Genomic DNA, 25,659 nt, shown 5'->3' on the forward strand with positions numbered 1-25,659 from the left:
TTTATTAAACTTTCTAATCATTGAACTTCTCTTTTTCTACCATCTGATCAAACCATGACCTCTCCTCTGTCTGTGGTGAACTGACTGACTCGACACGCCAGACAGACAAAGAGAAACAAAAGACAGATCGAAATCCCTTGACAACCACCAGATCACCAGAGAAAAGGCACTCCGGACATGGCGCCATGAGCTCTCCCCAGCATCAGAGCCACGGACTGGGGGCAGACGAGATGCCCGACCATCGTCGTCGTCTGCTCTCGCGCTCGCCGCATCCGTACCATCGTAAGGGTCAGCAGCAGCAGCAGCAGCAGCCGCCGCCGTCAAATACGGCAGACCCCTCCCCACGTCTTCCCTCGTCGGCGTGGTCGCGATCATCGAGGACATCGAGTGATAGTGGTACAGAGGCAGATGATGAGAGCACGGGTATACTCAAGGGTCTTCCTCCGGCACCGCTGCGGCCGCGGAAAGGTCTGGTCTTGCGTTCGGGATGGGGTGGTGGGCACGAAAGAGGAGAAACTCGCAACAGCTGGTTATTGCCATTGTCGCTACTTGTGCGCGCCTCCTCCGCGTCACGGAGTTCACAGGAGGAGGAACAGGCGGACGCCGAGGCGGCGGTGGAGGTGCGTCGCAAGGTCCGTCGGAGGAGACGCATCGAGGTCTGGCGTCGTCTGTTTGAGACCGGACTGTTGCTCTCTGTCGGCGGGGTGGTCTTGCTACGAGAGGAGTCTCGTCGACTTGCATGGTCGTGGCGGAAGGGTGAGTTTTTCCTGCTCACAGCTTGTTTTTTTTTGGGGGGGGGGGGAGACTAATGAATAGAACTCCTGACTTATCTGGCGACCGTCTCCGGACTGTACGCCCTCTACCCGCTATGTATTATGGCTCGTGCAAAGGCTCGCTCGCGCCTGGAGCGCTTCAGAGCTTTTCGGGTCCCCTCGCGCTTCGATCCGGCGCCGCTGCTTTACCCCGTCTTGATCCCCGTGTACGTGGCGCTCTCGCTGACGCGCTGTCCCGCCCTTCTCTTCCCGAACATCGTCCTGGCCCTCGCCTCGCTGCCCCCGGCAGTCATCCCTCTATACGGCTGGATCCACGGGCAGAGCATTGTTCATTGGATAGTCACCCTGGTGCCCATCGTGGTATCGGAACACCTCTCCGTCGGGTCCGCCGCGGCGAGGCCCCTGTCGCTGCGCGACGTCGACTCGGAAGCGCTGACCCTTGTTTTCCCCTTCTACCAAGCATTGATACCCATCCTTGATTTTCTCCTCACCACAAGCCTCTTGCCGGCGGAGCTGCAACTCTTGACTACCGCCCTCATCAACCTGTTCTTATTTGCCGCTTCCCCGCAGGCGGAGATCCTTAAAGCCCTGCTATGGCTCGGCGGCATGTGCATCTTTGTTGCCTGCCGCCCCGTCCTGCGCTGGGAGATCGCCCTGGCCCGCATCCCCACCTGGAAGTTCCGTCGCTCTCCCAGTGGCTCGCAGGCTCCGTCCCCCAAGCGAATCCTCAACGTCATGGACCACAAACTGTGCGAAAAGCTGAGCCGGTCCGGGTCCCAGGACGACGCCGGCTCCGACAGCGACGCGCCAAACGGCGGGGTTTACCGCTCATCGCGCCCCAATATGACGATCCGTGAACTGCTGCGCGGCCGCCCGCCCGCCAAGGGCCACGCGCGGGCCGCCTCCGGCGGAGGAACCGTGGACGACAGCATCACCACCGAGGAGGTCTCGGCGACGACAATGACGATGACGACGACGACGACAGCAACGACAATCTCGTCGAATAGCAAACAGCGACGACACACCATCTCGACCTTTGAAGAGGCCGTCCACACCACCGAACGCGTACGGACCACGCCCGGGGGCCGTCGCAAACGCTCCATGGCACCTGGCCTAGCGTCTTTTCTGGAGTTGACGGCGCCCCAGGCGCAAGTGCGCAAGTGGCTGTACGCTCTGTATGTCTATTTCGCGGTGCTGGGGATCATCATGGGCCCCATCCGTCTGTACATTGCGCACCGGGCGCTGCAGGGCGCCGACCCCTTTGGATGGGCGTTGGGCTATCTCTTCGGCAACATCTCACAGTTCCGGTTTTGGGTTCTTGTGTTGAACCTCGAGCGATGGATCATGCTCCCGCCGCGGCTGGATCGGGAGGTAACCGCTACTTCTACTTCTACTTCTACTACGATTTGTCTGCAAGGTTGGGTCGAGCACGTGCGACAAATGACGTTCGGCGCGGCGACCACCCGACTCTTGTTGAGCGGGTACTGCACGGTAGTCGTGCTGACGGGGCTGGCGATTGTATTTCGTCTGAGCACGGTGGTCGAGGTGGACACGCGCCGCAAGGTGTTCCACGGGATGATGGTGCTCATGTTCCTGCCGACCATCTTTATCGACCCGGCGTTTTGCGCGCTGGCGCTGGCACTCGTCCTGGCCGGGTTCCTCCTGCTGGATCTCTTCCGCGCCTCGCAGTTGCCTCCTATCTCGCGGCCGCTGACCTACTTCCTCGCTCCATATGTTGACGGTCGTGACCACCGGGGGCCCGTCATCATCTCGCACATTTTTCTCTTGATAGGTTGTTCCATCCCCTTGTGGCTGTCGCTGGCCGACGTGCCACGAACATCATCTCCTGTCGGTGCTCCTTCTGCTGCTGTTGGCAGCGGCGGTGGAGGAGGAGGAGGAGGAGGAGGAGGAGGACCCTGGGCAGGATGGGATGTCCTCTCCCGAGATGTCAGCATGGTGAGCGGGGTGATCTGCGTGGGGATGGGCGACGCGGCAGCCTCACTGGTAGGCCGTCGGATCGGACGACTCAAGTGGTTCTGGGGCGGCGGCAAGTCGCTCGAGGGGAGCGTCGCCTTTACCCTGGCCGTCTTCTGTGGCCTCATGGTGGCTCATGCGTGGCTGGCGGTTGGCTGGCGACAGACCACGACTTCCTCCTCCTCTTCCTCCTCCTTAGGCGGCCTCTTCTGGACCGCAGGCAAGGCTCTCCTCGCTGCTGGGGGAGCCAGCGCTACGGAAGCCGTCCTGACGGGGTGTAACGATAATGTGGTGGTGCCGATTGTGTTTTGGCTGCTTGTACGAGGATTGCTGTAACGTCTCCCTTTATTTCTTTCTCTTTTGCTCTTGTCTTGTCTTGTCTTGGGTCGGAGAGTGACGACGAGGTGATGGCTGTATACTATGATGATGGGTGACACGTGATAGAGATTTAGAGCCTGTCGGCATGACTAGACGCATAGTAATCCTAATGATCTCTTCTATTATCCTGGCAGTAAGTAGGTAGTATTGGTATTATGGTTTGGTACGCGAACTTAATCGAAGAGCAATATGGCGTCATTATCGTGATGGCTTCATTGACTAATTATTGAGCTGACTTGCCTCATTATTGCCTTTATACTATTCATCTGGTGTAGGAGTCTGAATAGGACTACCTACTTATATCTACCTAACTACGTATATGTATCTACCCACACCTGCCAGCAACGAAGGTACTTCCATTGTACCTCAGACACACTGCCTCAGGCAGAAATACTTACATAAGCACACTAACCTGTCTGGTCATCTCAGGTGATTCCAACCTCCAAATCGTCATCCTCTCCTTCTTCCCTCTGGAACTCCTGATCGTCCATCCTCTCCTCTCCCCTCCTCCCTCTCTGCTATACCCATCTCCATTATCAACCTCATCATCCTCCCAATCCTCGAATCGACTCTCTTCTTTCTCTGTCTGTGCTCTCTCTCCCGCCCTCCTGACCGCCCTCACCTCCTCACCGCCTGGCCCACTCCCAGTTATCAGAGATAAACCCATAAACCCATCAAACCCGCCTTGCCTGTCACTGTCACGCCCTGTCACCGTGACCTGCTCACCAGCCAGCCCAGCAGTTCCTTGGGTCCATCTGTAACAACCTCCCCCCCCCCCATCTCTTCTCTTCTCTATCTCTTTCTCTTTCTCTTCTTCTTGAGTTCGACGCCATCTCTTCTGTTGTCGATCGATCGACCTACATACTCTGGGGGATTCCTTATCTCTGATTCATCCGTCTCTTTAGTTCCTCGCTCGTGCCTGGCGCTCGATCGATCCGGGTGGTCTGTTTCTGTTGCCTGCGACCGCCGGTCGGCTTGCTGCCTCGACGGTTTTTTTTATTCCCACGATATACCTAGTCATCTTCTGGCTTGATTCTGCAAGAGAGTCTGGATATTCTGCCTGGGGCCTGACTTGAGTCATTCCCTCCCTCCCTCCTCAACAGGTACCTACCTACCTGGGTACGGTATCTATCTATGACTTCCCGCGTGTGACTGTCTGCTTGCACGCTGGCTCCGCCATGGCTACTACCCATCATTCCCGGAGGACGCGAGATGCCTCCCGGCCTGAGATGTCTATCGGTCGCTATACACGGCTGGACGAGATCGGGCGCGGGAGCTTTGCCACTGTCTACCAGGGTGTGCATACGGTGAGTTTCTCTCTCTCTCTCTCTCTCTCTCTCTCTCTCTCTTTTGGACACCATTTGCTAATGATTAGAAATCTCGTACATATGTCGCCATCAAATCCGTCAACCTGTCCAAGCTCAACAAGAAGCTCAAGGACAACCTCTCCTCCGAGATCGATATCCTCAAGGGTCTGCACCACCCGCACATCGTCGCCCTCATCGACTGCCATGAGTCCGTTTCGCACATCCACCTCGTCATGGAATACTGCGCCCTGGGCGATCTCTCGCTCTTCATCAAGCGCCGTGACTCCCTCGCCGATCACCGCTACACCCGGGACATGATCGCCCGCTATCCAAACCCGCGCGGCGGGGCCCTCAACGAGGTGGTCGTGCGACACTTTCTCAAACAACTCGCCAGCGCCCTCAAGTTCCTCCGTGATCGTAACCTCATCCACCGTGACATCAAGCCCCAGAACCTCCTCCTCTGCCCCTCCCCGACCTCCTACCGCGCGGGCGTGCCCCAGACCGTCGTCCCCTTCAAGGGCAGTGATGACTCCTTCGAGCCCATCACCGGCCTGCCCTCTCTCCCCATGCTGAAGATTGCCGATTTCGGCTTCGCTCGCTCCCTACCCGCCACCTCCCTCGCCGAGACCCTCTGTGGCTCCCCGCTCTACATGGCCCCGGAGATCCTCCGCTACGAAAAGTACGACGCCAAGGCCGACCTCTGGTCTGTTGGTACCGTCCTCTACGAGATGGTCGTCGGCAAGCCGCCCTTCCGCGCCACCAACCACGTCGAGCTGCTGCGTAAGATCGAAAAGGGCGAGGATCGGATCAAGTTCCCCGAAGAAAATCCGGCCTCGGCCGACGTCAAGGAGCTCATCTGCGCCCTGTTGAAGCGCAATCCCGTTGAACGCATGTCCTTCCCGGACTTCTTCGCCCACGGTGTCATCACTAGTGACATTCCAGGCCTCGTCCCCGATGATCGACCCCGTCGTCCTTCCTCCACAGACGTGCCCACCACCACCACTACAATAGTACCGGGTAATGCTGACCCTTCATCTCTCGAGAGTGACCGCCGGGAAGAGGCCTCAGTCGCCCCTGTCCCCGCCGCCACTACCACCAACCCGACATCCAGGCCACATCCCCCGCGGATACGCTCGGGCACGCCACCGACTGTTGCGGCAACGGCGATGCGACGTACAGGGAGCACCGATCGTCCCTCGGCTTACGAGCAGCAGCAGCAGCAGCAGCAGCAGCAGCAGCAGCATCATCAACCACCCCGAGCAGTGGCTCCCTCGATAGCACCGGTGATGGTGGCAAATAATCATCAACGACCCCCGGTTGTTTCGCACGCCACCGCCCCTGGTCGACAGGAACTGGTCGATCAGCACACGGCGGCAGCAGCCATTATGGAACGACAGCGTAGCCGCAACACTTACTCGGCTGGGTCGCCCCTGGCCGACCAAGACGCCCGAGACGAAAGGGAGCGAGCGGCGCAAGAGGTAGCCTTCGAACGGGACTATGTCGTCGTTGAGAAACGGGCGGTCGAGGTAAATGCCTTTGCCGATGAGCTGGCACACAGCCCTCGTATCCAGGGAGGATTCCCCAGGTCCGGGGCTCACCCTGCTGGAGGAGTCATCCCGCGACGTGCCACTACGCAGGGGCTTCTCACCACGACGACGGCACCCACGGCGCCCACGACGGCTCATGGATCCTCCTCCCCTCATCAATCATTGGCAACCGCCAAGGCCATGCAGGTCATTCCCGGGCGATCCCGGGCGGATTCGGCTCACCATCGCCAAAGCTCCTACGAGCGGCGGTACGGACAGAGCCCCACGTCAGCGACTTCGGCCATCTCCAAGGCCCTGCACATGGCCAGTGGCCGGCTGTTCGGCGTGGGCTTCTCCCCCCCGCTGGCCATCAACAAGGGCGGACGGTCGCCGCCCATGGGGTATAACGCGTTCCCCGCCTACCCGACCACACAGGGCAGTCTCCTGATCGTCGGAGACGGGGCCAAGACGAACGTCGCCCTCGACGAGGATGCCAAGACGGTCCAGATCATCGAGGAGTGTGCCACACGTAGCGATGTGGTCTATGGCTTCGCCGAAGTCAAGTACCGGCAACTGATTCCCCTGGCTCCATCCGTAACCGAGACGGAAAAACGGGGGCCTGGGCAGCAGCAGCAGCAGCAACAACAGCATTCTGGGGGAGAAGATTCGGCCGACAGCGGCCTTACGGTGGATGCCATTGTCACCTTATCGGAGGAGGCCCTGGTGCTCTACGTCAAGGCACTGTCGCTACTGGCCAAGTGTATGGATATTGCGGGCATCTGGTGGGCGCGCAAGAACCGCGCCGACGCCTTTGGAGACGCGAACGCCAGCGCCATTGCCAGCAACCGCATCAATAACATCGTCCAGTGGGTCCGTAACCGATTCAACGAGGTGCTCGAGAAGGCCGAGTTTGTCCGCCTGAAGCTGGTCGAGGCCCAGAAACGCCTGCCTCGGAGTCATCCGAGCCATCCGAATAACCACCACTTCCTGGGCGCTGCCGCCGGTCCCGCGGGCTCGATCGACGTCGTCGTTAGCTCGGGAGTCACGGCGGAGAAGCTCATGTACGACCGTGCCCTGGAGATGAGCCGCGCGGCCGCCATCAATGAGCTCACGGGCGAGGACCTGGCCGGCTGTGAGATCGCTTACGTGACCGCCATTCGCATGCTGGAAGGCGTCCTGGAAGACGACGAGCTTCCCCGTTCCGGTTCCTTCAAGGATACCGACCGCCTGGCCCTCGACGGCGTGCCTGTCGAAGACCGCAAGGTGGTTGTCAAGCGTAAGCTCTTCCCTCTCAACCGTTTTCTTTTTCTTTTTTCTCTTCTTCCCCCCTTTCTTTCTAACAATCTTAGTCGTCTCCAGCATGCGTGGCCGCTTGGCCTCCCTGCGCAAGAAACTCGCATTGATAGCTAAACAGGTGCCTGCTCCCGTTGGCGCCATGGGCAAGATCTCCAACCTTGCCCCGGCGACGCAGACGATTGAGGCTGCAGTGCAGGAGTAAGCAAGCCGCCAACGCTGTCTTGTTTTTCCCCCCCCCTTTCTTCCTCTCCTTTTTCACTGTTCTCTATATCCTCTTTTCATCAGCCAGTCTGGTTCAAACTTCCCGTCTTTTTTTTTTTTTTTTTTTTTTTTTTTTTTTATATTCCTCGTCTACATGATGGCGCATGTCAATGTTTTATAAGACTTTCTGATCACGGTACTAATGGGCGGCGTAGGTGTTGAACTGCTTTGATTATTCTTTTCTTTTTTTTATAATGCGTCATGACTCGCCATATATCTATCGGCCGGAGGGTGTTTCTCATGGTCTGAGTTTTATACTTACTTTCCTTATCTCTCTCTCTCTCTCTCTCTCTCTCTTTTTTCTCTCCTGATCATTGCCCGTCAGGCGTTTCACAGATTGGGACATTCTATACACAGATTGACATGTTTTCTTCGGCTTTGGTGTTTCCTTCGACCTCAGAATGACAGACAGACTGGTCCGGCGCTATACAGGGGGGGATATTAATCGGAAGGGAGAACCTGGTGGATTTGACAGCATTGCCGGGTGAGACACCGAGTCGGTGGGTTTGATTTTTGGTTTATTGATACGTCTACGGATGTACATATTGGGTATAATACATTCTGCATGAGTTCTCTTGGAGTATCTACATCTACTTTCTATCATCGGCAAGCCGAAGCATTTGGATAAACTCGAAGATGCCGAGAATTGCGTGATCGACAGCCATCCCGTGGCCATTTCTATGTGTCATCGATGACCTTTGAGATATGGAACCAGTAGACGTAACTGCCAGTCATTACTGGTTGACTAATTACCTACTATAGCAGGGGTAAAGACAAGTCTCAAAGATTGGAGTAAGACAGTGAGTACTGCAGAATTACCACAAATGTCCCTTCTTGAGAGGCTGCTAATTGATACAGAATATTTACTCTATTGTGTGAATGAGCTTAACCATTTATTCGCCGACGGTTCCAAGGAGAAAAAAAAAAAGAAAAAAAAAAAAAAAAAAGCTTTGGATCCAGCCAACCCAGTGGAGCAAGAGATCTGCCCTAACAAAAGCCAAAACCGCTACCAGGAAAAGATCCATTATTATTAGGAGAGAAATTCTGATGCTGAGGCTATTTGCGTTACGTTACGTTTGGAAAATGCTGCTGGTTCCTGGGAGTCCTGGGATGGCGCAATCGCTATTCGGGTCGCGGTGTTTTCTTTCTCAGCTCGATTGAATTTGTATTCCTTCTTTGCATCCATCTAGATCCTTTATCTAGGTAGGTAGGTACCGGAGTGATTTCGATCTTCCAAGTTGAACTGGTTGCACTTGGCTATTGGGAGGTTTGGTCTTGACTATAGAAGGAGCGCATCCACGCCTTCCTTCGAACTGGACTGTTCTTCTACCGTCTGGCCATAGCTGCTGGATATCCTTGACGTGGTTGCCATTTATCCCTTTCGTTTCCTCGTCTGTGGTCTAGTTGAAGCATCGAGTGTCATCATGGGTGAAGCTGCGTTACCACCGCCGAAGTATGCGGAGCCCACGACTAAGAATGTCGAGGAAGGGTTGAAACGGGCGGATGGGATCACTGGATTGTGTACGTCGTCTCCTACTTGAACCTGTCTTGGTCAAGTCTGCTAACGTCCCTGCTCTCTGAACAGACGAAGGAAATGTCTTTGAGGCATCACCCGAGGACCGCCGCCAGATCGGGGTGGTCAGTGCCTCGTTCCTGATCTTCAACCGCGTCATTGGCACCGGCATCTTCTCGACCCCCTCGACCATCTTGTCGCTGACGGGCAGCGTGGGCCTGTCGTTGTTCATGTGGGTGGTTGGCACGCTGATCGCCATGGCGGGCACCGCGGTGTATCTGGAATGGGGCACCGCAATCCCCAAGAACGGCGGCGAGAAGAACTACCTCGAGTACGTGTACCGGAAGCCCAAGTTCCTGGCCACCGCCATGTTTGCCGCGTACGCCTTCCTGCTCGGCTGGACCGCCGGCAACAGCGTCATCTTCGGCGAGTATATCCTCAACGCGGCGGGTGTCGAGGTCAACCGCTGGAACCAGCGTGGCATTGGCCTCGCCTGCGTCACCGTCGCTCTCCTCATCCACTCGTGCGCTTTGAAATGGGGCCTGCGCCTGCAGAACCTGCTCGGCGCCATCAAGCTGATCATCATCCTCATCATCGTCGTCACCGGCTGGGCGGCCCTGGCCGGCCACCTCAAGGTCGACCCTCCGGACAACTTTACCGATGCCTTTGCCGGCACCAAGGGGTCCGGATATGGTATTGTCACAGCCTTGTACAATGTCATCTGGTCTTTTATTGGCTACTCCAATGCCAACTATGTATGTTTCCCCCCCCCCCTCTTTTTTTATCCTTAGCAAATTCTCACTCTTCAAACAGGCATTGAGCGAAACCAGAAACCCCGTCCGCACTTTGAAGATCGCTGCTCCCATCGCCATCATCTCCGTGGGTATCCTTTACATGCTCGTCAACATTGCCTATTTTGCGGCCGTGCCCAAGGAGGACATCATCTCCTCGGGCCAGATTGTGGCTGCCTCGTTCTTCCGCAACGTGTTTGGCACGCGTGCGGAGAAGGTCATGTCCGTGTTTGTGGCGCTGTCGGCGTTTGGGAATGTTCTGTCTGTCCTCTTCTCGCAGGGCCGCATCGTTCAGGAATTGGGCCGTGAGGGAGTCCTACCCTTTTCTAAGATCTGGGCCAGCAACTGGCCATTCAACTCCCCGGCGGCGGGTCTCGCCGAACATTGGCTTGTCTCGATCATTGTCATGCTGGCGCCTCCTCCGGGTGATGCCTATAATTTCCTGCTCAAGTAAGCCTTCTCCCTCTCTCTCTTTATTTTAATGGAATGTGATACTGATAAGGACAGCCTCATCTCCTATCCTCTCTCCATCGTGAACGTCTTCGTCTCCGGTGGCCTTGTTTACATCTACCTTACTCGCGAGAAGAATTTCCCCCTGTGGGCGCCCGGCATCCGGGCGACGCTGCCCGTGACCGTCTTCTTCCTCCTCTCCAACGTGTACTTGGTCATTGCGCCGTACGTGCCGCCGGACGCGGGCGAGAACGTGTACAACGATCTGCCGTACTACCTCCACTGCGTCGTGGCGCTGGCGGTGTTTGCCGTCGGGGGAATTTACTACATTGTATGGACGATCGTTCTGCCTCGCCTCGGCGGATATGTGCTGGTCAAGGAAACAGTGGTGGACGCGGATGGCTGGTCACGGAGTGTCTTCACCCGAATGCCTGTCAACCAGGTGGTCACAAGCCAGGAAGAGGAGGAGTAAAGAAGAGGGGGGGGGGTTTATCCAGTGTCATTCATTTCAACAATAACGAAGATACGACGAAACGATAGCGACGAAGAACATTCAACAAGCGTCTTATCAATATAATTTATAGTAATTGTCCTAGACAGAGATCTATGATTCATTATCCATCCAGAGTCGAGTAGTAGTTAATTAAAACCTGTCCCAGTCATCTATGGAAGCCCATCCAGTACGCACCGCGAAACGATGCATGTCATGGACCCCTCAAACTTGCTGGAGCACCTTTTTGCAAGCGCAGAGATGCCCCGGAGGACAATCTGGCCAGCCATCTGCCACGGGACGTTGACACATGCTGGGAGAGACTTGCGTGGAGAGAAGGAGAAAACACGGAGAGGGGGGAAAGAGAAGAAAAAAAAGAAAAAGACAAGCAGTGATTAGTCATCGACGTGATCAGCAGTATACACTAACCTCCTTGAGATTAGTCGCAACTAGCGTAATATTAGGTGATACTCAACTCCGACCCCACTCCGAACCTACTCCGACTCCGACTCCGACTCCGACCATTAATCTATCAGGTGGGTGACCGATATTCCCGCAGAAACACACCGCCTACCCAATCCATCCGCATTGTCCTCCACCGCCAGCCAATCTCCGACGGCTGCCGACGGTGCACCGCCTTCCCTATTGTTCCCTCCGACCGTGTTTCTCGTCCAAAATACAGACTGACTGCCTGGACCGCTGCAGAGTCAGACACCAAACAGGCTCCCCTCCCCGCCCCCGCTCTCACTGCGCTTGGAACACGGCGTTTCCTTCTTCCTTATAGCCTCTTTGTTTCCCCCCTTCCCTGTCGATGCGTCGATTTCCTCCTCCCTCGCGAACGCCGCTGGTTCTCTCACCACCGCGTCGTCGATTCCTTCAGCCTACCCTTCGTTCGCAGCCTTCATCCTCCGTTCTTGCAACGAGATCTCTTTCCTCTCCGTCGTCTTTGTCGGTCAGAAGCTCCCCGTCTGTTCGTCGAACGCCGTCGTCGTCGTCGTCACATCGTGTTTATTCCCCTCTCGCCCAGACGGCAAAGCGCTACTGCTCCTACCGCAGAATGTGTAGCTCCCGTCGCGGAGATGGGTCCTTGGGCTCGACTAATGTCGCCCATGGTCGTGAGGTGCTGCCGACCAACGTCAAGCCCGTGCATTACGATTTGACTCTGGAACCGGACCTGGTTAAATTCACCTATGACGGCACGGTGATCATTGAGTGAGTCGCCTGATAGTGATGATAGTGATGATAGTGATGATGGTGATGATGGTGATGGGATGAGGGTATGGATTGTATAATGGAGGCTAATACGGGGTTTTAGTTTGGATGTGGCCGAAGATACCAATTCCATCTCGCTGAATGCCAACGAGCTCCAGATTCACTCCGCCGTGGTCTCGGTGGAGGGTGCGGTCGTGGCCGCCAACCCGGAGGTGACGATGAACAAGGACGCCCAGGTGGCCACCGTCACGTTTGGCGAGACGATTGTCGCGGGCAAGAAGGCCCAGCTGAAGCTGGCCTTCACCGGCGAGCTGAACGACAACATGGCTGGGTTCTACCGCTCGTCGTACAAGACCGCCAAGGGGGAGACCAAGTACATGGCCACCACGCAGATGGAACCCACCGACGCCCGCCGCTCGTTCCCTTGCTTCGATGAGCCGGCCCTCAAGGCCAAGTTCACCGTCACCCTCGTGGCGGACCGGCACCTGACCTGTCTGAGCAACATGGATATCGCGCACGAGAAGGAGGTGCAGGGCGGCGCCAAAAAGGCCGTCACCTTCAACACCTCGCCGCTCATGTCCACCTACCTGCTGGCCTTTATTGTCGGCGAGCTCAACTACATCGAGACCAAGGCCTTCCGCGTCCCCATCCGCGTCTACGCCACCCCGGACCAGGACATCGAGCACGGCCGCTTCTCCCTCGACCTGGCCGCCCGCACCCTGGCCTTCTACGAGAAGGCCTTTGACAACGAATTCCCCCTGCCCAAGATGGACATGGTCGCCATCCCGGACTTCAGCGCGGGCGCCATGGAGAACTGGGGCCTCATCACCTACCGCGTCGTCGACTTGCTCCTCGACGAAAAGGCCTCGGGCGCCTCGCGCAAGGAGCGCGTCGCCGAGGTCGTCCAGCACGAACTCGCCCACCAGTGGTTCGGCAACCTGGTCACCATGGACTTCTGGGACGGCCTGTGGCTGAACGAGGGCTTCGCCACCTGGATGTCCTGGTACTCGTGCAACACCTTCTACCCGGAATGGAAGGTCTGGCAGACCTACGTCATCGACACCCTGCAGAGCGCCCTGTCGCTCGACTCCCTGCGCAGCAGCCACCCGATCGAGGTCCCCGTCAAGCGCGCCGACGAGATCAACCAGATCTTCGACGCCATCTCCTACTCCAAGGGCTCCTCCGTCCTGCGCATGATCTCCAAGTACATGGGTGAGGACGTCTTCATCCAGGGCGTCCGCAACTACATCCACAAGCACGCCTACGGCAACACCCAGACGGGCGACCTGTGGGCCGCCCTGGCCGACGCCAGCGGCAAGCCCATCGAGCAGGTCATGGACATCTGGACCAAGAACGTTGGCTTCCCCGTCGTCACCGTCTCCGAGAACCCGGCCGCCTCCAGCATCACCGTCAAGCAGAACCGCTTCCTGCGCACGGGCGACGTCCGCCCGGAGGAGGACACCACCCTCTACCCGGTCACCCTGGCGCTGCGCACCAAGCAAGGCGTCGACGAGACCGCCATGCTGACCGAGCGCGAGACCGAGTTCCCCGTCGCCGACCTGGACTTCTTCAAGCTCAACGCCGACCACTCCGGCATCTACCGCACCTCCTACACGCCCGAGCGGCTCAGCAAGCTCGGCCAGGCCGCCAAGAACGGCCTGCTGACCGTCGAGGACCGCGCGGGCATGATCGCCGACTCGGGCGCCCTGGCCGCCTCGGGCTACCAGCTCACCTCGGGCCTGCTCTCCCTGCTCAAGAGCTTCGACAGCGAGTCCGAGTTTGTCGTCTGGAACGAGATCCTCACGCGTCTCGGCAACCTGCGCGCCGCCTGGCTGTTTGAGGACCACCAGACCCGGGACGCCCTCAAGGCCTTCCAGCGCTCCCTCGTCAGCGCCAAGGCCCACGAGCTCGGCTGGCACTTCTCCGCCGACGACGACCACATCCTGCAGCAGTTCAAGGCCCTCATGTTCGGCGCCGCGGGCATGGCCAACGACCCCGTCGTCGTCCAAGCCGCCCAGGAGATGTTCGCCCGCTTCGCCGCCGGCGACCTCGACGCCATCCACCCCAACATCCGCGGCAGCGTCTTCAGCATCGTGCTCAAGAACGGCGGCGCCAAGGAGTACGACATCGTGCTCGACCGCTTCCGTCACGCCGCCACCTCCGACGAGAAGACCACCGCCCTTCGCTGCCTCGGCTCCGCCGAGGACCCGGCCCTGATCCAACGCACCCTCGCCCTCGCCAGCAGCGACGAGGTCAAGAACCAGGACATCTACCTGCCTCTCAGCGGCCTGCGCAGCCACGCCGCCGGCGTCGACGCCCGCTGGACCTGGCTCAAGTCCAACTGGGACGCCATCTTCAAGCGTCTCCCGCCCTCCCTCGGCATGCTCGGCACCGTCATCCAGATCACCGTCTCCAGCTTCTCCACCCCGGCTCAGCTGAAGGAGGTGGAGGCATTCTTTGCCGAAAAGGATACCAAGGTAATTTTCTCTCTCTCTCTTTTCTTTCAAGGACTATAAATACTGACAACTTTATAGGGCTTTGACCGTGCCGTCGAGCAGAGTCTCGATACTATCCGCGCCAAGATCTCGTGGATCGAACGTGACGGTGGTGATGTCGAGAACTGGCTCAAAACCAACAGTTTCCGTGAGAAGCTGTAGTTTTATTAATTCGTACATATGGGATTAGGATAGAAATAAAATCGCCACTAGCATTCTACTTGACTGATGTACGTAGATTTAGTGATGTAACCAAAACCATTTACATAGATGAGTTTAGTTGAATCTGTTTATAAATGCTATCTTTACATAGTAAGGCACCGAGTGTTAAGCCCACCCCCCCTTCCCTCCAAAGCCAGAACTGTCCTCGATCTTCTTGCCGCCCCCCCCGCGCGTCGGCTTGGACTGCGCGGCCTCGTGTTTGCGCAGTTCCTCAGGGACGCGAGAGATGGGCGATTTGATGAGCATTTGTTTGAGGTCGTACCTGTATTTATTAGACATTTCAAAAGATAAAAATTTGGGAGTATGAAAAGAAAAAAAAAAAAAGGAACATACATGACGTCTGCGTCTTCGTTGCCGAGGAAGGTAATCGCGACACCACTCTTTCCTGCACGACCGGTACGGCCGATACGGTGGGTGTAGCTCTCGATAGTGGTGGCCATGTTGAAGTTGATGACGAGGCTGACGTCGGGGACATCGATACCACGACCCGCAAGGTCAGTGGCGACGAGGACGTCCGTGGAGCCGTTGCGGACCGAGGCCAGGGCGGCTTCACGCTGCTCCTGCGTCTTGCTGCCGTGCAGGGTGACCGAGGAGAAGCCCATCTGCTTGATCTCGCGAGCGATGGCGTCGCAGTTGCGCTTGATGTTGACAAAGACGATGATGGGCGGGCGGAACTCGTTCGAGGACAGGATGTCTGCCAGACGCTTCTTGCGCTTGTCTTCGCCTGCGACGAGCTCCACGCGCTGCTCGACCGTGTCGACGGCCTCGCCGGCGCTGCCGATCGTCACGATCGCGGGCCGGCGCAGATATTTGCGTGCGATGCGCTCCACGGCCGTCGGCATGGTCGCCGTGTACATCATCGTCTGGCGGTACCGTTCCCGGCCGATGTGTTGGCTCATGGCGCGCGAGTCCTCGGCTTCCTCGCTGTCAGGCTTCTCGTTTGACACGGGGAGCGCGTCGAGGATCTTGTTGACGGGCTCCTCAAACCCAAGGTCAATCATGCGGTCGGCTTCGTCCATAATCACGTAGCAACATTGGCTAAGCACTAGGATGCGTCGCTCAATACAGTCCACCAGTCGTCCGGGAGTGGCGATGATGATCTCCGCCCCGTTCCGTAGGCTGTACGCTTGCTCTTCGATCGAGTGACCACCGACAATACTGACCACGTTGAATCCCAGCGGCTGGGTGAACTTCTTGGCCTCGATCTCGATCTGCTGGGCCAATTCACGCGTTGGAGCAAGGACGATCGCGTACGGACCGTCGTTCTTCCTCCACTCATACTCATCCAACCGCGGGAGCTCTGCGATGTAGACGAGTAACGGGAGCAGGAACGCTGCAGTCTTACCTGAACCTGTAACAGCCACACCGATAAGATCTCGGTTCTGCAGGGCAATAGGGATAGAGGCCCGCTGGATCGGTGAGGGCTCCTTGTACCCGACGCGATCGATAAGCTCGAGCAGCCGTTTGGGAAGGCTGGACTCTTGCCAGGACCGCATCGGGTTCGGCAAACTTCCACCTCTTGTGCTGATGTTGAAGTCTTCCTTGAAGATACGCCAATCTCTTTCGCGCATGTGTTCGAGCTTCTTCTCGCTCCAGTGTTTGTCGAGCTGGTTGCGCGAACTCTCTTCCCGGCGTCGCCTCTCCATTTCCAGGATCTCCCGGGCACGTACACTGCCTGCCTCGCGGTCCCGGTCCTCCAGCGCTCGGGCATACTTCTTAGCCATGTCGTCCGCAATGTCTTCTCCGAAACCCGCAAGACGCCCTCGACCGAAAAAGTTGGCTTCATGCCGATGCTGATAAAGTGGATTATGGTCTCCGCTGGTGTCTTCTTCGGCATTCCACTCAAAGTTGAACTTGCGATCCGTCGTCCTCTTCCGCTTCTTCTTCGCGGAGAAACTCGACGTCTGCTCCGACCCCATGTACCGCTGTTTGACCAGCGCAGCTTGTGCAGTTGCCTCTTCCTCCTCTGTAAGCCGCGCCTTCCCGCCTTTCGAGTCATTGGCTCCGAATGCAATGGGCTTGGGTGGCGCCGGAGGTGACATGTCGTAGTTCTTATTTGGCTGCGAGCCTCGCATAGCAGCCGGGCCCGTAGGCGCATCGCCATTTCGCATTGCCCGAGGTCCTGTCGGAATGTACCGACCGTCACCGTTGGGCGTGGTCTCGGATCTTACCGACGGCGACTGTCTGCCGCCCCGAACCCCCTCGCTCAGTAGACCTCCATTTCTGGATCGTCGATCGACGTCCACTTCTTTCGCGCGCTTCTCTAATGCAAGACGTTCTCGTTCAGCTCTGGAAAGAAATTTCGGCTATATTTGCGAAGATCTCAGTAGTGCTTTTTGATAACGATTGGGGCATAGTAGTATAACTACAATCATACCTTCGCAGCAGCTGCATCCGCCTCACGTTTCTTCCGCAGCAGCTCCTCCACACTCAGCGGCGTCGCAGCTGGCCGCTGGGCCCCCCATCCTTTCTTCGTCTTCTTCTCAGGCGGCGGGGGAGGGAGCAGGTCTTCTGGCGGAGGAGGCGGCGCCGACACTTCTGGGGGCGGCGGAGGGGCGACGGACTCCTCAGGAGGCGGTGGAGGCGTGGGAGGGCGTTCGATGGGATCCGGGGGGGGACCGGGCGGAGCAATCTCGCCTATACCGTTCATAGCGACGTCGTGCATCTGCGAGATCACAGCGACACGCTCGTGGATGGTGGTTTGATGCGGCCAAGAACAAACGTCACGCCTCTCGGTCTCAAATTTCTACGGCGGACCGCAAAGACCGGTCATGTGATCACGTGATCTACCATCGATACGGGTAGACCGCCAGTATTTTACTCACTGCCCAGCCTCATGCCTAGCCAGACGATTAGGTAGTTATACCAGTGAATTATGGTAATGGCTGGCATCGGATTATACGACAGATAAAACCCGGTTGCAGAATGAGCAAGGTGAAACGTGGAATTCAGAGTAAGCTATCAGATTACTAGGCTCTTTAGAATACAGAACCGCATCAAACAAAGCCCAGAGGTCCTCGAACCAACGTTTTTCATTTGGAAGGCGGTTTTTTAAGAAAAAGAAAGAAGCTTGCTTGTTTGTGGGACCACTCACCTCCCTTCGTCAAGCCCGAAAACGCTAAATAAAACAGGGGAATGGTCAAAGGCCGGGGGAATAATGGTTCTACATAAGTCTTCTTTGGGGCGCGAGGCCGATAGGGAAGACTGACTCATTAGTAATGTGCCGGTTGGGAAGGGGCCTGGTCACGAAAACGCAAGGTTAGCCTCGAAAGAACGCGCGAATCATTCATTTGGGAATAGGATATGCCAACTCACCCCACCGTCAACAGGAGCTTGTTGATAGTATGCATAGGAGTTGCCCTGGTCAGCGGCGGCATTCACAGGAGCCGCGGCCGGAGTCCCGGAAGGAGGAACGGTAGCATGTGCTGACTCGGTGCCGTTCTGGGTGGTCTCATCCGGGACGACAGGTTTGGTGGCAGCCACCGAGGCAGGCCCGTGGACTTCTCGGTCGAGCGTGAGATATTCCTTGGCCGCGTCCTTCGTACCCCGCTCGAGAAGGTAAACCATATAGAGCTGGACCAGCTCCTTGACCGTTTGTAATGGGAGGGCGCTCTTTGTGCGGATTTCAGCAACGACTGATTTGATACGCTCGTACTGGACGGATTCCGAAGCAGAGCTGGTCGGTTGTTCCAGTTCAAAGGTAAGGTAGTTCGACCAGAATGGACGGCTGTCGAGGTAATACTGCTGATTCTCCTGGAAGACATTCCGAGCGTCTTCGGGCGAGCCCTTGATTTTCCACAGTAGTCGAGCCCACTCCGCGACAAGGGCCGCCTTGGTGGCCAGATCGCACTGGGGCGAGTCCAGCTGGCTCTTGTATACCTCAATGGCAGCGTCAAGACCGCCATGTCGGCGCGATAGGTTGGCCAGAGAAGTGATCGTCTCCACGCTGTTCGGCAGGGCGAAGAGGATGGCTGCATGGATATCCTTGGCAATATCGATGCGGCCCGACAACTCCTCGAAATACGCATAGTGCAGGCGTGTTGTCGGGTTGGCAACGGGCACGTACAAACAGCTTGCGCGCTGGTAAATGTTTCGGACCTCCTCTTCTTTTCCAGTCTGAGCGCTCATCCATCTGGCATAACGCAGCCAGAATTCTTCGTAGTGGGCGCAGGTCACCAGACACCTCTCATACAGGAACTGGACGCGCGAGTACGAGTCTTCGGCCTCCTCAAAGTCGAGGTACCTGCGCCAGTTGGCCAACTGACTCTCATCCAGCTCCGTCACATGGAAATAGGGTCTCTTGATTTCAGACTCGTAGGTCCAGCGTTTTGTGGTTTCTGTCTGTGTCTTTGAGAAGATTTCCAAGTGATAGCTGTCCAGGCGCAGACGGAGATCTCTCTCGATCTCAGCTTCGGCCTTTGCGCCCGGAGGAACGTGCGAAGAGGCAGCCTCGAGCTCCGTACGGAACTGCGACAAGATCTCCGAAGAGGCAAGCTCGCTCACCGGGCGTGTCTGGGCGAGCTGGCGGTATCTCTCAAAGTAGCGGGCGTACTGATGCAAAGGAATGTGGATGATGCGGCCAAGGATTGCGAAGATCTTGTCTGTCGCCTCCAGGCGCTCTTCAAATTCGATATACTTATCCCAGAACGGATGGGCGAGGAAATCGAGCCCCACGCTGTTTGCGCCACGTTCAAAAAGCCTGTACGAATCAGCGTCAGTATATTAGATCATCCAAGAACAAGACATTGCAGGGGATTGTCGCGGGAGAAGAGAGAATGGGATAACAGGGATAGTAAACATGAGGATGAACTCATTGTTTTTGATAAGTGCATCCAAACAAGCCAACAACTAGGGTGTTCAATCATGGAGGTTGTGGTTTAGATCGTGCGTAAAATAGCAGGTATCCTTGCGAACAGAATGTGGTGTAGGTTATCCATAAGTAAGGAAGATGGTGCTTTCAAGTCATTTCAAGGGAAAAGGAACAGCCTGAAGAAGCCATTGGTGAGAAGTAAATTCCAGTGAGTCAGGGTGCCCGAGGCGAACAATCTCACCCATCGTTGAGGGTATTGCTGTCCATGACTCCTTTTTCCCCGCCTTTTTTCTTCTTGTGCTTGCAGGGTTGAATTATGCGTTATCTAGCACTAGGAAAGCGTCCGCGCTGTGTTGATGACGGTTACAGGGAAGGGAAGAAAGCCAGATTTTGATCTACTTACTCTCTGATAATGTCAGCATCATGGGATGTTTCCGCCTTGAAGGAGCAGTAGTTTGTCCACAGGTCGACCGAAGGTGAAATACTCGCGACGCCTCGCTCATAAATCTAAACCAACAGGGTGCTTGGTCAGCTCTGGCTATCCATCGCAAGGACTGGAAACAAGTCCATCTATCTCACCATTTCTGCCGCTTCCGTTCCCGTGATGGAGAACTCGAGATCTGCATATTTCTTCCAGTATCCAAACAGCAGCGGAAACTTGGCAAGGAAGCGATCGTACGCGTGCCTGACCGTCGTGATGGCCTGCGGGTTGGAGTTGCGGTTGATTCCCCCCTCCAGCGCCTCGGCGCCGCGCACCAGCTTCTCCCAGGTCTCAAAGTTATCCGGGTCATCCTCCTGCAAGCGCCAATCTGTTAGAGAATTGTCCGTCTCGACAAGAAGCTGGACACAGCCAAACGTACCAGCTCGACCTCGAGCTTCCTCAACTCCGCGTTCTCCTCCTCCGAGCCACCGTAGTTATAATCAGCCATCGCGGACAGCAGTCTTCAGCGTCAGCAGGCACTAAGAATAATAATCAAAGATTAACTTCTCCTCGTGCTGTTGTTTCGATGACCTTCTCACACAGAAAGGGTTGGTTGAGGTGATCCTTTCCCAGCCACGGTGAGAGCGCAAGTTTAGGCGGTTTATCGCATTTTGCCGGGCTACCCGAACCGGCCTAGCGTGGCCTTGTCCATTTTCGGCCATGATTCTCTTCCCGGAATTTCTCACGGCAGCCAAACAACGTCCATCCAAACCGTCCATACCAACGCCCTTCCCCCGTCTGTTGCGGGTTTCTTGCATCGCCGGTGAGAATAAGCCATCGTCATGTCAGCCACCCAGGGCCTGGCGAACAGCCTCCCTGCGCGTCTCCGCAACTTCTTCGCCCGCTATCCGCCGCAGATCTACTCGGCGGCCGTGGCCCCCCGTCCTGCTGCTGCCACCTCAGCCAGCACTGAAGCAGATGGAGCAGTAGACAGCAGCAGTGGTAGCGGCAGCAGCACCCTGCCATCGCCGTACACGCCCGACCGGGAAGCCAAGGGATACAAGCGACCGGACTACGCGGCATTCTCCCACTCCAAATCGCTGCTCTACTCCGACCCGAAACACCCGAACCCCTTCCTGCCACGCAAGAACTTTCGGACCGGGAAATGGAGCAGTCCACCGATCGGCCTGCGTAGACAGGCGGATCTGGTCAAGCTGGCGATCAAATACGACGTGGAGGCCCTGTTGCCGCCCGGGCCCAAGTCGACGGAATACAAGGTCGCTCGGCGCGAGGAGCGCGGCTTACAAGTCAAGGGCACCGGTATCGGACAGAAGGTCAAGGGTCACGAGTGGGAGCGTACCATGGAGTCTCGCCTGGAGGCCAGACGCAAGGCGATGCTCGAGATGCCGGAGATGATCCGGTCGTGGAAGGAGGTAAGCTTTACTTTACAATACCCTTATGATACTCTTTTTTATAGCTCTACACGTACTTACAGTTTTCGTTTACAGAGAGGTCATGGACGCGGATGGAAGAAGTGGCCCAAATAGTGCAGTGCGGTGTGATGGCGTGTTTGTCGATTTTTTTTCGATTCCCGGAAGAAAAAAAGAACTTCTTTGCCTTGCTCGACTCGTCTTGGACGCTACAGTTCCATGTTGTATAATTGCATCGATTGTCATGGGTGGCCGGAGTTTTATGTACAGTACAATGGACAATTTCATTATATATCTTTCTACAGCTTCTGTAAGTATAAATCTGATGTGTACGCTTCTCTCATTTATATACATGAAACTATTTCGCCCTTATTATGTCTTCCTTTTTATAATGTAATATCCAATATAAATAATACACACATCATTCATCGTTTAGATAGGACGGAACCACTATATCTCCGACCATGACGGTCCTTGAATCGACAATAAGATTACTCCCAGTCTCATTGTCGTCGTCGTGGTGAAACTCCCAGGAAGAAAGTGCCGCATGACGCCCGAAGAGGACCTTGCCGTCTGATTTTCGCGTCTTGGCCAGCGTCGAGAAGGGCTCGTCTCGCCGCACGCCGGAAAATTGGTCGACGCAGACCATCTGGCACCGCTGGCAGGAACCCAGGATGTCCAGATGCAGCCCGTGCGCCCCGAGCCGGACCCCTGACCACAGATCTTCAATGTATGGCTGCTCGGTATCCCCTGCGTGAGACAGGCTTTCGGCCACGACGATGTTGCCACGAAAGACGTCTGCGGCGACGGTCTTCCCCAGGCGGCTGGAATTGTGTTCGGTAGTGGTGGTGGTAGTGGTAGTGGTTGCTTTGATGGTCTCGTTGAGTCGGTTCACGGACGATCGCGAGATGAGTAGGATCGGGCTTTCGTTGGCCAGGAGGAGTGGATTCCTTTTTTCCACACGTGTAGCGGATGGAAATAACGGGTCTTGGGGGAATGCCCCTGGCATGGCTTGATTGCTGTAGGGGGTGTCGGTGGTGGTGATGTGTTCCCTCCAGGACTGCGCATACCGAGGAGCATAGGACTGCGGAGGGAATCGTGCAAGGGTACAGGGCACTCCGAGAAAATCGGTGAAAAAGGCCGAGACGGCCGGTGAGACGTAGGTCTGGACGGTGACTTGATCGCCACACACGATGGAAGATTTCTTGGTAGACTTCTGGCAGAGGGGGGTGGGCACCATGTTCGATGCCTCGCGGGACAAGGACACCTCAATGCTCTTCTTTTGCTCGCTGGACGCCATTCCTCCACATGTGGTGATCCGGAGCACTCCACGGTCGAGGTCTAGGAAAGGATGGATGAGAGCCATGCGTGGGTATTTTTTCTGGCTGAGAACCATTCCAGTTCCCTGGTGGATGAGACACCATTCTCGGTCACATGCGAGCCCTTCCCTTTTGATCTCCCAGCGCATGCCGTCGGGGACCCTGAACGCGCCACAGCTCTTGATGGGATACACACATAGGCTCTCCACGTAGAATCGTGACCGATCCGTTGAGTCTCCTCTGTTCAACAACGGTGTGATAGGAATAATGGGCCTTGTTGAACTGTCCACGTAAAACTCCTCAATAAAGCCTACCAAAGTATCAACGTCTTTCATGTTTGACATGGCGCCCAGGCTGACTCGAAGCGCCCCCGTTGGCCGCCCTCCCATCACGTCGTGTTCGTCCCCGCAGCGCAGACCGAGGGAGTAGTTTCGTCGCAGCTCAGATGAAGACCAGCCAAGACTCAGCGCCGTTCCTCCCGGGTTACAGAGCGAGCCTGATCGAATTTGAATGTTCCGGACAGCCGCCAGTTTCTCGACGTCTGACTTTCCCACCCATCGGTTGCGACTAGAACGCAGATTAAACGCGATGATGGCGCCCTGGGTAGTTGTATCCATAAAATCCGAGTCTACTGACTTATAGATTTCACAAGCCTTGACGCCATTGGCATGGGTCAGGTCCGAGAGACGATCGTGCAACCACATTGCCAGAAAGCGCGTGTGAGCCGAGACATTGGACATCGATCCGTACAAGCGTTGATGGGTTTCCATGGCGAAATCAAGAGCAATGATGTTGTGGAATGGTAATGTCCCGTCTTCGAGGAGGTCATGGATCGAAGAGTCCTTCTTCGCATGCCACTGCGATCCTGCCGTGAGCACCATATCAACCGTTCCTCCGCCAAAATACCTCCGTCGCTGAAACAAATGTGCTGTAGTACTCTTGCGGACAATCAATGCTCCCAGATCCGGGAACCCAAATATCTTGTAGAAGCTGAGGGCCGTGAAATCGGGCGCGGCGGATGCGTTACTTAGATCTAGGGGCGACGTAGACACCAGCGAAGCCACGTCGAGCAGGGTCAATACATTTGATCTCCGCAGCGCCTCACACCATCGAAGAGGTAATCGCCTTCCGTTCATATTCGACTGCGCCGGGTACGAGAACAGTCTTGTGTGATGATCGCCGGATCCCGAACCCGCCGTCCATGCGTCGACCTCTCCGTCGGTGAGAAAGCACCGACTCCCTGCTTTGGCAAGTTCACGAAGACCCACCAGGCTGGTATGGCTGTCTACATGGTATCCATACCAGAAACCTGAAGATTCATCCACATCCCGTAACGTCTCTGCCACCAGCTTGACGGCGGCGGTGGTATTCGCCACAAAGACCAGGTCGAACTCGTCCGGACTGGCGTTGAAGAAACGTAGGGTGCGCAGACGCACATCATCGATACGACGAGTAGATAGCTGTGATGACGCAGACATCGAGTGTGGGTTTCCAAACAGGTTTGTCGTCAGCTCCTGGGCGAATTTCTCGACCAGGGATTTGGCGTAGGGGGTGGTACCGGCATGGTCGAGGTAGGTGATATCTATACACCGGTATATCAGCATTTTGAACACACAAACACATGTCTGTATATAAAGTGGTTTACTCACCGTTGAGCAACGGGTACTCGCGTGCCCGGATGACGTCCACATCCTGCGAATATCCCTTGCAATACCCCGGGGTGATAGAGTCTCTCTCAGGCCCCTCCAACATCATGTCGAAGACAAGGGGATTGCATCCGGCAAACAGGATTCTGGCCTGTCAACTTTCGATGGTTCCTGAGAATTCAAAGCACATTACCGGCAGGGAAGGTGGTGCCTTTTGTAGTGGCGAACGTTCAACGTCCCAAACGATAAACTTGAAGATAACCAGGAAGGAGTCTTATCGATAAGAGCTCTCTATGAGAGCTTGCGGGGAAGCTTATATGAAGGCTAAGCGTACCTTTAAAAGAACTGAAGATGGAAAAAAAGGTCATGAGTCAGAATCCAAATGGAGAATAAGAGAAATGGAGGAGCAGATACCTGCAGTGGAAAGGACAGCTGCATTCTTCGAGGAATTTCCCTGCTTATAGGATCCTCTTCGGAGCTCCCCGACAGCAAGGACAAAGCTCAGGCACTTCCCGCAGCGACTTTCACTTCGATGTGAACAGTAGTCCGCCAATACGTTGCATCTTATACAGAGAGGCTGGTTTTAATAAAGTCAACAGGCTGTCTATTGATGTGTCTATGTATTTATTGTCTTCTATTCGCCCTCCGTCCTTCAAGACAGAGAGAAAGCTCTCCATGTCGCCTCCTTATCAGTCTGGCAGTATCGGGAACCTCCGCCAGGGAGTGGTTATACAGACTCACACTGGATAACAATGAGGACTGTACGGAGTATAAGGCAACAAAGGGGAGAGGTCACACTGCACTGGATCCCAGGGAACGAAAAGGCAGACAAATTGGCGAAGGCTGCATCTAGACTAAGGAACAGAACTTCCTAGGAGCCCACCCTAGCCACAAACCTACCAGGGCAACCATAGACTGGGAGAGAGCATAGATGGCAGCCCTGGACAGCACTCCAGGCCGCCTAATAACATACTAGGGAAGCATATAACTACTTAAGATATACTATAGACCATAGGTTAAGATAAAGGCTATGGGGGAGACCCTATAGTATTAATCTAAAGGTAGGCCCCTAAGAGGGGCTAAGTAATATATAATCAAAGGAGCTAAAGATCCTCTTATTATATACATTTCCTTTATTAATTAGGCTCTACTTCTTACTTTAGGGAATCAGGCCCGGCCTGGCGCGGTGTTAAATATATATAATATATATAAGCCTATATAGGATTCTGGCTCTGCGGAGCATAGCTCCCTTAGCATAGCAGCCATAAAAAGCACACTGAAAGGGTATGAATACTACTACTAGTTACTAGTACTACTAGTTTCTACTACTAAAAGGCAACACACT

At 55.8% G+C, this 25,659-nt stretch overlaps 8 protein-coding genes across 8 annotated transcripts; 6 read left to right on the plus strand and 2 right to left on the minus strand.

Annotated features, from left to right (window-relative positions):
* Positions 1–185: 185 nt before the first annotated feature.
* On the plus strand, positions 186–3,083 carry ASPZODRAFT_18093 (hypothetical protein; the record flags this gene model as incomplete). The annotated part of the gene is made up of 2 exons (XM_022727155.1): positions 186–756; positions 817–3,083. The coding sequence occupies 2 exons, from the start codon at positions 186–188 to the stop codon at positions 3,081–3,083; spliced, it is 2,838 nt and encodes a 945-aa protein (XP_022579024.1).
* Positions 3,084–3,402: 319 nt separating this feature from the next.
* ASPZODRAFT_682322 (hypothetical protein) lies at positions 3,403–4,488 on the plus strand. The gene is made up of 3 exons (XM_022729500.1): positions 3,403–3,475; positions 3,555–3,882; positions 4,031–4,488. Exons 1-3 carry the CDS (start codon positions 3,445–3,447, stop codon positions 4,140–4,142), a joined length of 471 nt encoding a protein of 156 aa, XP_022579025.1. The 5' UTR covers positions 3,403–3,444; the 3' UTR covers positions 4,143–4,488.
* On the plus strand, positions 4,355–7,456 carry ASPZODRAFT_153453 (hypothetical protein; the record flags this gene model as incomplete). Its single annotated transcript, XM_022725972.1, has 3 exons — positions 4,355–4,432; positions 4,501–7,234; positions 7,308–7,456. 3 exons carry the CDS (start codon positions 4,355–4,357, stop codon positions 7,454–7,456), a joined length of 2,961 nt encoding a protein of 986 aa, XP_022579026.1.
* A 1,352-nt stretch (positions 7,457–8,808) lies between these two features.
* Positions 8,809–10,854, plus strand: ASPZODRAFT_682490 (hypothetical protein). Its single transcript, XM_022729501.1, has 4 exons — positions 8,809–9,036; positions 9,101–9,783; positions 9,842–10,269; positions 10,327–10,854. Exons 1-4 carry the CDS (start codon positions 8,940–8,942, stop codon positions 10,739–10,741), a joined length of 1,623 nt encoding a protein of 540 aa, XP_022579027.1. The 5' UTR covers positions 8,809–8,939; the 3' UTR covers positions 10,742–10,854.
* A 962-nt stretch (positions 10,855–11,816) lies between these two features.
* Positions 11,817–14,628, plus strand: ASPZODRAFT_70994 (hypothetical protein; the record flags this gene model as incomplete). Its single annotated transcript, XM_022729713.1, has 3 exons — positions 11,817–11,971; positions 12,075–14,448; positions 14,506–14,628. The coding sequence occupies 3 exons, from the start codon at positions 11,817–11,819 to the stop codon at positions 14,626–14,628; spliced, it is 2,652 nt and encodes an 883-aa protein (XP_022579028.1).
* A 165-nt stretch (positions 14,629–14,793) lies between these two features.
* ASPZODRAFT_153456 (hypothetical protein) lies at positions 14,794–20,427 on the minus strand (the record flags this gene model as incomplete). Its single annotated transcript, XM_022725973.1, has 7 exons — positions 14,794–14,950; positions 15,022–16,994; positions 17,066–17,353; positions 18,004–19,387; positions 19,902–20,005; positions 20,078–20,293; positions 20,359–20,427. The coding sequence occupies 7 exons, from the start codon at positions 20,425–20,427 to the stop codon at positions 14,794–14,796; spliced, it is 4,191 nt and encodes a 1,396-aa protein (XP_022579029.1).
* A 243-nt stretch (positions 20,428–20,670) lies between these two features.
* ASPZODRAFT_134597 (hypothetical protein) lies at positions 20,671–21,629 on the plus strand. Its single transcript, XM_022723574.1, has 2 exons — positions 20,671–21,352; positions 21,428–21,629. Exons 1-2 carry the CDS (start codon positions 20,762–20,764, stop codon positions 21,464–21,466), a joined length of 630 nt encoding a protein of 209 aa, XP_022579030.1. The 5' UTR covers positions 20,671–20,761; the 3' UTR covers positions 21,467–21,629.
* A 141-nt stretch (positions 21,630–21,770) lies between these two features.
* ASPZODRAFT_153458 (hypothetical protein) lies at positions 21,771–24,423 on the minus strand (the record flags this gene model as incomplete). The annotated part of the gene is made up of 2 exons (XM_022725974.1): positions 21,771–24,250; positions 24,318–24,423. The coding sequence occupies 2 exons, from the start codon at positions 24,421–24,423 to the stop codon at positions 21,771–21,773; spliced, it is 2,586 nt and encodes an 861-aa protein (XP_022579031.1).
* Positions 24,424–25,659: the final 1,236 nt, after the last annotated feature.

This window comes from Penicilliopsis zonata (genome assembly GCF_001890105.1).
Source record: "Penicilliopsis zonata CBS 506.65 unplaced genomic scaffold ASPZOscaffold_13, whole genome shotgun sequence".
In the NCBI taxonomy this organism is placed as follows: Eukaryota; Fungi; Ascomycota; class Eurotiomycetes; order Eurotiales; family Aspergillaceae; genus Penicilliopsis; species Penicilliopsis zonata.